Raw genomic sequence first — 12,228 nt, 5'->3', positions numbered from 1 at the left:
TTGTCGGCAAGGTGATGTCTCTGCTTTTTAAGATGCTGTCTAGGTTTGTCATTGCTTTTCTCCCAAGAAGCAGGCGCCTTTGAATTTTGTGACTGCTGTCACCATCTGCAGTGATCAAGGAGCCCAAGAAGGTGAAATCTCTCACTGCCTCCATTTCTTCCCCTTCTATTTGCCAGGAGGTGATGGGACCAGTGGCCATGATCTTGGTTTTTTTGATGTTGAGCTTCAGACCATATTTTGCGCTCTCCTCTTTCACCCTCATTAAAAGGTTCTTTAATTCCTCCTCGCTTTCTGCCATCAAGGTTGTGTCATCTGCATATCTGAGGTTGTTGATATTTCTTCCGGCAATCTTAATTCCGGCTTGGGATTCATCTAGTCCAGCCTTTCGCATGATGAATTCTGCATATAAGTTAAATAAGCAGGGAGACAATATACAACCTCATTTGTCTACAACCTCATTTTTCTCCCTCTCTCATAATACTAGAACTTGGGGACAAATACAGGTGAAACTTGGAAAATTATCGTCAAAAAGTGCACTTATTTCAGTAATGCAACTTAAAAGGTGAAACCAATCTATGAGATAGATGCATGACATGCAAAGCAAGATATGTCAAGCCTTTATTTGTTGTAATTGTAATTATTTGTCGTTAGGCAGGTCAATTATAAATGGAATGTAATTAATGAAATGTAATAGCGATGTTTATTTTTATTTTTGTATTATTGTAACTATTCGTTTTATTACTGTGGAATTTCAAAGAAAGCATTTGTAAAAATTAAAAGGAAAAAAAAGTTGCATTACTGAAATAAATGCACTTTTTGGCGATATTCTAATTTTCCGAGTTTCACCTGTAATCCTTTATGATAAAGTCCAAGTGTCTCTGCGTCCAGTCCCTGTGTCCGTGGGATTGCGCTACTGCACATGTGTCCCACGGACAGCCGTTGGGACTTGGAGCGCAGAGATGGAGCGCATTGGCCGGCGCGTAAGGGAGCTCAGCCTCGGCATTTGGAGAAGCTGTTGCGAGAAAATCCAGAGGACGCACGAGATAGCCCCGTGCTCGCGAGCGAGCGCGCTCTGTCTCCACGCAGGTGCACTCGCGAGGCCATTTACTTCTCGCATGGACTTACTTCTAAGCGGCAGCAGCCGTTGCAAGTGGCGGCGGGCGAGCAATGTCAGCTCTGCGCATGTCCACGAGGTTGTAGAGCAACAGGTCTGTTCTAGCACCCGTTAATTTAACGGGCTTCATGACTAGTGAAGCTATAATGTCGACGGAAAATTCAGGACAGAGGAAAAGAAAAATTCTTCATAGGGTGCCTAGTTTAGCTATGGAACTCACTCCCACAAGATGCACTTTGACCACCAATTAGAGTGGCATTAGAAGCAGATTAGAGGAATTCTCCTAGGGGGAGAAAGACTGTCAATGTCTACCAGCCACAATACGTAGCTGTGCTTGGAGGCAATATGGCTCTGAATGCCAGCTGCTGGGAAATCACAAGAGGGGGGAGAGCTCTTGCATAACCTCCAGTGTGATGCGGCCCAAATCTGGGACATCATCTTCCAGGTCTGAAATCCTGTGTGAGGAACGAGACCCGCACAAAATCACAGACGTGGAAAAAGTCATGGCACCCAAAAACTCACATTTTGGGGCAGCAAATGAGATTGCAGACCCCCCAAAATCCTACTTTTTGGGGGTGAGATCTTGGGTAAGATCTTGGCCAGAAAGCATGTGAAATGGCTGCCTTGCTCTCCTGGGGGAAAATGGGAAGTCCCGGTTTTTCTGGGGCAATTGATGGGTATGCTGTTGTGTTCAGGTCCTGCTATTGGGGTTCACCTTGTAGCAAGTGGTTGGCCACATCTCGGGAACAGGATGTTTGACTAGCAGGTCCTGGACCTGATTCAGAAGGCTTTTCTTCTGCTCTGAATTTGTTGTTGTTTAGTCGTTTAGTCGTGTCCGACTCTTCGTGACCTGTCTTGCACTGCCTCCCGCAGTTTGGTCAGACTCATGTTCGTAGCTTCAAGAACACTGTCCAACCATCTCGTCCTCTGTCATCCCCTTCTCCTAGTGCCCTCCATCTTTCCCAACATCAGGGTCTTTTCCAGGGATTCTTCTCTTCTCATGAGGTGGCCAAAGTATTGGAGCCTCAGCTTCACGATCTGTCCTTCCATGAGCACTCAGGGCTGATTTCCTTCAGAATGGATAGGTTTGATCTTCTTGCAGTCCATGGGACTCTCAAGAGTCTCCTCCAGCACCATAATTCAAAAGCATCCATTCTTCGGCGATCAGCCTTCTTTATGGTCCAGCTCTCACTTCCATACATCACTACTGGGAAAACCATAGCTTTAACTATACGGACCTTTGTCGGGAAGGTGATGTCCCTGCTTTTTAAGATGCTGTCTAGGTTTGTCATTGCTTTTCTCTCAAGAAGCAGGCGTCTTTTAATATCGTGAGTGCTGTCACCATCTGCAGTGATCAAGGAGCCCAGGAAAGTAAAATCTCTCACTGCCTCCATTTCTTCCCCTTCTATTTGCCAGGAGGTGATGGGACCAGTGGCCATGATCTTGGTTTTTTTGATGTTGAGCTTCAGACCATATTTTGTGCTCTCCTCTTTCACCATCATTCAAAGGTTCTTTTATTCCTCCTCACTTTCTGCCATCAAGGTTGTGTTATCTGCATATCTGAGGTTGTTGATACTTAGACGTGTGCTTAGAAACGCAGCACAAAAGTAAGTTGGGGGAGGCCTAAGTCCCCAGGTAATTACTTTCAAGCTGCATGTTTACCTGCCCTACCTACTACCCCTGATGTCATCTATGATGCAGGTGAGAGTGGCTTGGGGGAAATGGCCTCCTGGGCCAAATGAAGCAACCCTTGCAAATGGGCAAATGATGGTGAGAAGTGCAAAACAAAGATTTGCTTTTCATGTTTTGGGAAAACAACACACCTGCGGGGTCAAAAGAGTTTGGTGGTTGCAGCTAGACTTGTTACTGAATCTATTTTCCATATATTATTGTTGGTGCAGTGAGCTTTGGAATGCAGCAGAAAAGCTTCCCTATCAAAAATGTGTGATCAAAGGGGCTAACCAAACCAGAAATGTAATCTTTATTTCTTATTCCATGCTGGGGTGGGCGGATACAATACAATGAGCTCCCCGCTCTTCAAAATAGTGACAAAGACCACAAATAGAAATTGTGAAGTTGGGGTTAATGTCTCGGTTTGGACTTGTGGAGCCAGCATTGTAATTTGCAGTTGTAGATATCAGCAAAAAGGAATTGGGAAAGGGTATTCTCTTGTTGCCTTCAAAAGGGCACATGCAAACCACATACGCAGCACATTTAAAGCCCATGACTGCCCCAAAGAATCACGGGAAGGGTAGTTTCCCCCTCACAGAGTTATAATTCCCAGCACCCTTACGGTATGGATCTGCCCTTTGTAACAAAAGAGGGAAAAGTGCAATGCTATTTTGCTGCTGAGCTGTTTTCTGTTTATACTTTTGCACTAGAAAGTGTCTTAATTAAAAAAGAACAGGTGTGGGCACGTAGCATGGGGGGCAAGCGGGCGTAACTCTGGGTGCATGATTTTTAGAGGGCATGAGCCAGGTATCCCTGTCCCGTCCTGTGAGCCCCAGAGCCTGGCCTGGCCTGGCCGGCCGGCCTTTATATCCCTGACCCCCTTGCTGAATGGTCACCTGGCCAGTGTTGGGGGTGGGGATTTGCCTGCCCAGGGCCACATTGACTGGGCATACTCCTCCCTGCATGGGTGGGCAGGGGTGCAGCGCAGTCCCATTTGGCTCCAGTGGCCAGGGCTGAGCTGAGGAGGGAGAAAGGTTGTTTTCTGCTGCTCCAGAGAAGCGGATACGGAGCAATGGATTCAAACTACAAGAAGTAAGATTCCACCTGAACATTAGGAAGAACTTCCTGACAGTAAGAGCTGTTTGGCAGTGGAATTTGCTGCCAAGGAGTGTGGTGGAGTCTCCTTCTTTGGAGGTATTTGAGCAGAGGCTTGACAGACATATGTCAGGAATGCTTTGATGGTGTTTCCTGCTTGGCAGGGGGTTGGACTGGATGGCCCTTGTGGTCTCTTCCAACTCTAGGATTCTATGATTCTATAGTACATGGGCTCCGTGTACCCTCTGGCCCCCATGCACCCGTGCCCAGAAGCGCTGGCGGTGAGGGTTCGCCTAGTGCAGGTGGTTCTGTTGGCCCTGAGCATCCTGCCCCGCCATGCGCCAAAAAAGGACGCAACACCGCTCGTGTGGGAGCAGGGGAGGTTTTTGGCAGTGCTTTATGGTATGTGTCTCTATTTTCATCTGTCGGAGGAGAGGCATTCATGGTCCTGGCAACTTGAGCTTGGGGTGTAATCCAAGCTGACCTCCCACCATTAAATATGAAGCAATTGCAGCTGCTCTCCAAGGCTTCAGGTTCAGAGACACCGGAGTAAAGTATCCCAGCTTTTCTCCAAAGAGCACACCACACACATTTTTATTTTTTTTGACTGGGAGCGGCCGCCGAGACCACATAACACCGGTCTTGAAAGATCTACATTGGCTCCCAGTACATTTCCGAGCACAGTTCAAAGTGTTGGTGCTGACCTTGAAAGCCCTAAATGGCCTCGGTCCAGTATACCTGAAGGAGCGTCTCCACTCCCATCGTTCTGCCCGGACACTGAGGTCCAGTACCGAGGGCCTTCTGGCGGTTCCCTCGTTGCAAGAAGCCAAGTTGCAGGGAACTAGGCAGAGGGCCTTCTCGGTGGTGGTGCCCGCCCTGTGGAACGCCCTCCCATCAGATGTCAAAGAGAAAACAGCTACCAGATTTTTAGAAGACATCTGAAGGCAGCCCTGTTTAGGGAGGCTTTTAATGTTTAATAGCTTCATGAGTCTGTCCAGGTCTTAAGTCCAATACACACACACACACACACACACACACACACACACACACACACACACAAACACACAGCCCTATGCCCTCCAAAGATTGTTTTTTTTGGACTACGAAGTTAATCAACCCCAGGCATCCCCAAACTGCGGCCCTCCAGATGTTTTGGCCTACAACTCCTATGATCCCTAGCTAAGAGGACCAGTGGTCAGGGATGATGGGAATTGTAGTCCAAAACATCTGGAGGGCCAAAGTTTGGGGATACCTGGTCCAGAGGGTTGCAACATGGCCAATGCTCGGAGATGGTGGGAGTTGTGGTTCAGCCACAAGTCCCACATCCCTATTTATGCACATGCTCATGGGCGTACCCAGCGCGGGGCAGCGGGAGCAGCTGCCCCCCCTAGAAGCAGGGCTGCCGGTGGGCAGAGGTGGAGGTGGAGCACAGCCCGGTGGAGCGTGAGTTCGGCGTTCCCGCCCACCGCGCCGCGCCCTCCCTCCAGCTCCCCGTCGTGCCCTCCGGCAAGGCCAAGCGCGGCCGAGAACCAGAGAGCGCGGCGGGAAGCTGAAAGGCGGGAACGCCGAACTCGCGATCCGCTGGGCTGTGCTCCTCCTCCTCCGCCTGCCTCTGCAGACTCCCCAGCTGCCTCTGCTGCTGATGCTCGCCCGGCAGCCATCGCTCTCCGGCTCCTCCCCCGCCCCGCTCGCTTCCTCCCTCCCCTCCCGTGCCTTGGCCCCCCCTTGCCCCCCCACTAGTTTTGATCCTGGGTACGCCCCTGCACATGCTGTTTTAGAAGTTAAGACTCCTTCTGGTATCGGACTATAGCACCCATGATCCCAGCTCAGGGCAGATGGGAGTTCAAGCCCAACAATGGCTGGAGAGCCACAAATTCCCCTCCAAAAAAGGAGACTCCACCACACTCCTTGGTAGCAAATTCCACTGTCGAACAGCTCTTACTGTCAGGAAGTTCTTCCTAATGTTTAGGTGGAATCTTCTTTCTTGTAGTTTGAATCCATTGCTCCGTGTCCGCTTCTCTGGAGCAGCAGAAAACAATCTTTCTCCCCCCTCCATATGACATCCTTTCATATATTTGAACATGGCTATCATATCACCCCTTCACCTTCTCTTCTCCAGGCTAAACATACCCAGCTCCCTAAGCTGTTCCTCATAAGGCATCGTTTCCAAGCCTTTGACCATTTTGGTTGCCCTCTTCTGGACACGTTCCAGCTTGTCAGTATCCTTCTTGAACTGTGGTGCCCAGAACTGGACACAGTACTCCAGGTGAGGTCCGACCAGAGCAGAATACAGTGGTACTATTACTTCCCTTGATCTAGACGCTATACTCCTATTGATGCAGCCCAGAATTGCATTGGCTTTTTTAGCTGCTGCATCACACTGTTGACTCATGTCCAGTTTGTGGTCTACCAAGACTCCTAGATCCTTTTCACATGTACTGCTCTCAAGCCAGGTGTCTCCCATCCTGTATTTGTGCCTTTCATTTTTTATTTTTTTTTGCCCAAGTGTAGTACTTTACATTTCTCCTTGTTAAAATTCATCTTGTTTGCTTTGGCCCAGTTGTCTAATCTGTTAAGGTCATTCTGAAGTGTGATCCTGTCCTCTGGGGTATTAGCCACCCCTCCCAATTTGGTGTCATCTGCAGACTTGCTCAGGATGCCCTCAAGCCCATCATCCAAGTCATTGATAAAGATGTTGAAGGAGACTGGGCCCAAGACAGAACCCTGTGGCACCCCACTAGTCACAACTCTCCAGGATGAGGAGGAGCCATTGATGAGCACCCTTTGGGTTTGGTCAGCCAGCCAGTTACAAATCCACTGAATGGTAGCATTGCCTAGACCGCATTTTACCAGCTTCTTTACAAGAATATCATGGGGCACCTTGTCAAAGGCCTTGCTGAAATCAAGATAGGCCACATCCACAGTGTTCCCTTCATCTACCAGGCTTGTAATTCTGTCAAAAAATGAGATCAGATTAGTCTGACATGACTTATTTTTCAGAAACCCATGCTGACTTTTAGTGATCACAGCGTTCCTTTCTAGGTGCTCACAGACTGTTTGCTTAATGATCTGCTCTAGAATCTTTCCTGGTATTGATGTCAGTTACCTGGGAAACTGCTTCACAGCAGGTCAAACTATTTGTCCACCTGACTCAGCACATTCTACTCCAGGGGCAGCTAACCTGTGGCCCTCCAGATGTTGCTATGCTCCAACTCTCACCAACTGTGGAGCAAGATGTTCCCTTTTTATCTTCTCTGTTTGGCTGGCTCTACTTTGCTGTCTGTCTCCTGGCGACTGACGGTGGCAGCACTGCTGCCAGGTAATAGTTGCCACGGGAACTCCATCCTAAGGCACCTGCAATCGCCATTGTGGTGCAACTGTTTTCCCTTCCCTGCTTCTCCTAGATATGTTTGTGTAGGGCTGTTGTGTTCTCTCAGAAGCTGCAACCAGACTGGTGGGCATCTTGCATGTTTGCCTTGCAAAGCTGGCCACTGTCGTTGGAGACATGCCACTTTGGGTTTGCTCCTCTGAGGCAGGAAGTCCGCACATGTCCTAGGCTATGATCTCTAATCCTGGATCTTTGGTGGGGTAGGGGTGGAAGACGGCAAGTGTCGGAGCAGTGTTTCTCAAACTTGGGTCTCCAGCTGTTGTTGGACAGGCATATGCCAAGAATGCTTTGATGGTGTTTCCTGCTTGGCAGAGGGTTGGACTGGATGGCCCTTGTGGTCTCTTCCAAATTTATAATTCTACTAGCTGACCCGGCCACGCGTTGCTGTCACCCATATGTCAAGAATGCTTTGATGGTGTTTCCTGCTTGGCAGGGGGTTGGACTGTACGGCCCTTGTGGTCTCTTCCAACTCTAGGATTCTATGAACTCCCTTCATCCCTGACCACTGGTCCTGCTAAGTAAGGATGATGGGGGTTGTAGTCCGACAACAGTTGGAGAAAGTTTGAGAAATGCTGTGGGTTACAGGAAGAACCTCTGGGGCCTCAACGATCTTCTCCATTTCTGGCCTCTCACCTGAAGCAGAGCCAGCAAACGGTTATTTGGGTTGACACACCAAGTCGCATGAGTGTGTTTGTGTACTGTAGGCAATCTGTAATAGGACAGCTTCTTCTCCCACCATGGGATGAGGAGGAACCTCAGGCCCAAGGGACGAATTTGGTCCTTCAGGCCTCACTATCTGGCCCTCGTAACTCTTCCGGATCGCATCCCTTGTCTCTGCCAGCCACATCTCACACTGGCCTTGCTTAGCATCGGGAGCAGCCTTGCCTGGCTGGAAGGTGTGCCTCTGGATGGAGGATAGGGAGGGAGGCATGGGCGTACCCAGCGTGGGGCGGGGGGCAGCTGCCCCTGAAGCAAAAAAAGCAAAAAAATTTTTGAATGGTTACGGCCCGGCAGGGAGAGAAGTGCTCAGCTGCGCTGTGCTGCGCTCCGCTCGGTTCCGCTGCGGTGTGCCTGCCTCGTTCGCCACCCGGCGGGGAAGGAAGATGCACAAAGGAGAGGGATAAACGCTGCAGAATATAAATATCCTCAGCCTCTCCGATGTCCAGCGGCCCTCGTGCCAAGATGCAAGGCGAGCCCCCAGGCGGGCGGGCGAGCAGCCCCTCCCTCTCCCCACTTCTTCTTTCTTCTTCTTCTCCTGTCTCCTCCCCCCTCGCCGGAAATGCCCAGGGCAGCGTCCACAGCTGCACTGGGATCTGGCGCCTCCTCCTCGCCTCTCCCCTGGCCGCGATCCTCAGCTCCGGCAAGCGCCACCGGCAAGTCCTGGCCCGCCGCTGGAGAAGGGCCCCGGTAAACCCCGGCGCCTTTCCAGGACCTGCCGCTGTGCCAGGGCAGGTGGGCACTGGGCAGAGCACCAGGCACCAGCCCCCGCCCAGCACAGACCACGAGGGTGGCCCCCGGCAGACACTTCCCTGTGCCCAGGCCTCCTGCTTTCCATTACAGTTCCTGCATTGGTAGCTTCCCGCCGCAGCCGCCTTCCGAGTTCCATTTCCGAGGTTTCTTCTTCTTGTCCTTGAGGAGGGGCGAGCGGGAGGGAGGCAGGGGGCTGCCTTGCAAGCAAGGAGGGGTCAGAAGGGGGAGTGGAGGTTGTGTGCGCCTTGGAGACGTTTCCCTTTAACTTCCTTCTTTGGTTCACCTTGACTTGTTTGTTGTTGTGGTTGTTGTGGTATTCTTGACAAAGTTGTCCAGACATAAATTATAAAACATGGGCAACAAAATCATAAAACATGAGCAACCAAAATGGTCAAAGGCCTGGAAACAATGCCTTATGAGGAACGGCTTAGGGAGCTGGGTATGTTTAGCCTGGAGAAGAGAAGGTTAAGGGGTGATATGATAGCCATGTTCAAATATATAAAAGGATGTCATATAGAGGAGGGTGAAAGGCTGTTTTCTGCTGCTCCAGAGAAGCGGACATGGAGCAATGGATTCAAACGCCAAGAAAGAAGCTTCCACCTCAATATTAGGAAGAATTTCCTGACAGTAAGAGCTGTTCGGCAGTGGAATTTGCTGCCAAGGAGTGTGGTGGAGTCTCCTTCTTTGGAGGTCTTTAAGCAGAGGCTTGACAGGCATATGTCAAGAATGCTTTGATGGTGTTTCCTGCTTGGCAGGGGGTTGGACTGGATGGCCCTTGTGGTCTCTTCCAACTCTAGGATTCTATGAGTCATAGGATCATAGAGTTGGAAGGGACCCCCTGCACTGCAGGAAAACTGGAAGGCTCCATGTTACCGTAAGATGATCTGTTGCTTTGCGCGCCTCTCCTCAGCACAATTCAAATTCGCACTGCGCCCTCCCTCCAGCTCCCCGTCGCGCCCTCCAACAAGGCCAAGCGCTCCGGGGAACCAGAGAGCGCGATGGGAAGCTGGAGGGCACGGCGCAGCGGGTGGGAACACCGAACTCGCGCTCCGCTGGCCTGTGCTCCGCCTCCGCCTCTGCCCACCAGCCCCACCGGCAGCGCCACTCTCACCCACGGCAGGGCGCTCCGCCGGGGTCCTGACCATAGTGCACTGGGGGCAGCCCGGCGGGCCAGAGCGAGCGCCCTGGCTGCATGCTGTGAGCAGAGCCCCGGCGCCTAGGTGAGACCGGAGTCAGTTTCCCCTGGGCTCCATAGCCCCGCCCACATCCCACTTTGTGGCCCCTCCCCTCCTGTGCCTTGGCCCCGCCCCTTGCCCCCCAGTTTTGATCCTGGGTACGCCCCTGGAGGGAGGCATGGATGGGTGCAGAAACCAACCTATGTACAAAAGTAAAATTGATATTGGTTGCTTTGCCCATTTTGACTTTGGCCTTGCCAACCACTGGCATGTGGCCCCTGGAAGGTTGCCTAGAAATAAGTATGGCCCTTGGGATGAAAAAGGTTTCCCTTGCCCTACCACCTGTGTAGTTGATGTGGTACTTTCTTCTCTCCCTCCCTCCCCTCCATTTAATCTCGAAGGAAAACAGGGAAAGAGTGAAGGAGGTTGCTCAGTAAGGGAAAAGGTTAAGAAGAAGAAGCAAACTTGATGTTTTGCAGACTAGGCCAAGCTGGGAGCCGACTGAAATTTTGCTCCCCTCAGTTGCGAAAGAGGAGACTGAAGCTTCTTCAAGGATCTCAAGCAAGTGCTTTTTGGGGTGTCCTTTGCCAAGCTCTGCAGCCTTCAGCCTAACTGAACCCTTTGTTGTTGTTGTTTTGTGTTTTTCAATTCCAGGCAGAAGAACTCCTTGTCCCATAATTTTTCAGGATGGCAGCTGGTAAGTGAACCCTCTTCCTCTTTCCCTGACTTGGTCCGCCTTATTGCTCTTTCGGCCCAATTCACAGACCAGCCCGCACAAGCTGGATTTCAGGGGTAGGTCTCTGAATACCAGTTGCTGGCAATTGCAACTGGGGAGGAGAGTGCTCTTGTGTTCAGCTCCTGCTTTTGGGGCTTCCTATGGCGGGTGGCGCTGTGGGTTCAACCACAGAGCCCAGGGCTTGCCGACCAGAAGGTGGAGGCTGGTGCATCAAGGCGAAAGGGGCATCACCCTGCTCATCTCAGCTTGGGAGTGTCTGTTTCTGTGCCAGATTCCTCCACCGCTGCCTTACTCTCTGCAAGCTCAGCCATCTGGGATGAGAGTAACATTGTTTTTGGATGAAGGGGGGGATTGGCATGCTTTTGTCATCAAATACAATTGGCTGTATTAGCCCGCCTCTGCTTTTTATGAATGAATGAATGAATGAATGAATGAATGAATGAATGAAGGTCCTGTGTGAGTAGCTTGGACTACTGCAATGCTTGGACTACTGCAATGCGCTCTACATGGGGCTAGCTTTGAAGGTGACCCGGAAACTACAACTAATCCAGAATGCGGCAGCTAGACTGGTGACTGGGAGAGGCCGCTGAGACCACATAACACCAGTCATTGTCATACATTGGCTCCCAGTACACCGGTCTTTGTCATACATTGGCTCCCAGTACGTTTCCGAGCATAGTTCAAAGTGTTGGTGCTGACCTTTAAAGCCCTAAATGGCCTCGGTCCAGTATACCTGAAGGAGCGTCTCCACCCCCATTGTTCTGCCCGGACACTGAGGTCCAGCGCCGAGGGCCTTCTAACAGTTCCCTCGCTACGAGAAGCCAAGTTGCAGGGAACCAGGCAGAGGGCCTTCTCGGTGGTGGTGCCCGCCCTGTGGAACGCCCTCCGATCAGATGTCAAAGAGAAAAACAGCTACCAGACTATTAGAAGACATCTGAAGGCAGCCCCGTTTAGGGAGGCTGAGCAGGACCTGTTTAGAGAGCGGGGCTGAGCAGGACCGGGCTCCAGCGCTGTGAGCTGGGAGGGGTGCGTCCAAGCGGCTGGCTGCTCGCCCCGCAGGCTGCGCCGCCTCGCATCTCCCGCATCTCGGCCACCTCCTTCCTCCCAGCAGGAGTCCTGGGGATGCGGGGCGCCGGGCCGGTAGGCAGGGTGCTGCGTGGCAAAGCCGTGCGGAAGCCATGCTGCGCCTTGCGAGGGCAGGGCGCCGGAGCGATCCCCGCCCCTCAGCGTCAGGGCACCCGACCTGCTCGAGACTGCCCTGGACTCGTGAGGCGCCTTTGGCAGAAAGTGCGGAGTGAGCGTGCGCCGGGCGGCACTTTCAGGTGCGGCTCTCTCTCTGAGCCCCCCCATCACCCCCCCCCCCCCGCAGAAGCTTCCCGCTCCGCTGCCTGACACCCCTCTCCCGTTTCTCCCGTGCAGGGAGCGGGCGGCAAAGGCACCTTTGCACCACGGCGCTGGATGGGCTTAAGACGGCCCTGGTAGATGATCTGTTGTGGCCCCTCCCCTCCCGCCCCTTGGCCCACCCCTTGGCCCGCCCCCAGTTTTGATCCTGGGTACGCCCCTGTATTAATGCATTTAT

General features: G+C 51.9%; 1 protein-coding gene across 2 annotated transcripts in view; it reads left to right on the top strand.

The window, feature by feature from the left end:
• AK1 (adenylate kinase 1) overlaps positions 1-12,228 on the top strand; it is a 42,059-nt gene that overhangs the window by 9,143 nt on the left and 20,688 nt on the right. The window contains exons 1-2 of one of the 2 annotated variants that reach the window (XM_035101508.2): positions 8,862-8,881; positions 10,568-10,610. In XM_035101508.2, coding sequence (XP_034957399.1) covers positions 10,601-10,610 — 10 coding nt within the window. In that variant the 5' untranslated portion in view covers positions 8,862-8,881; positions 10,568-10,600. Of the gene's footprint in view, positions 1-8,861; positions 8,882-10,567; positions 10,611-12,228 lie in introns of those variants that run through there. The other variant, XM_035101507.2, reaches the window with a different exon arrangement.

Source organism: Zootoca vivipara, chromosome Z, assembly GCF_963506605.1.
Source record: "Zootoca vivipara chromosome Z, rZooViv1.1, whole genome shotgun sequence".
NCBI classification, from domain to species: Eukaryota; Metazoa; Chordata; class Lepidosauria; order Squamata; family Lacertidae; genus Zootoca; species Zootoca vivipara.
Note: the sequence above shows the minus strand (reverse complement) of the source record. Positions and strands in the feature narration are given on the sequence as shown.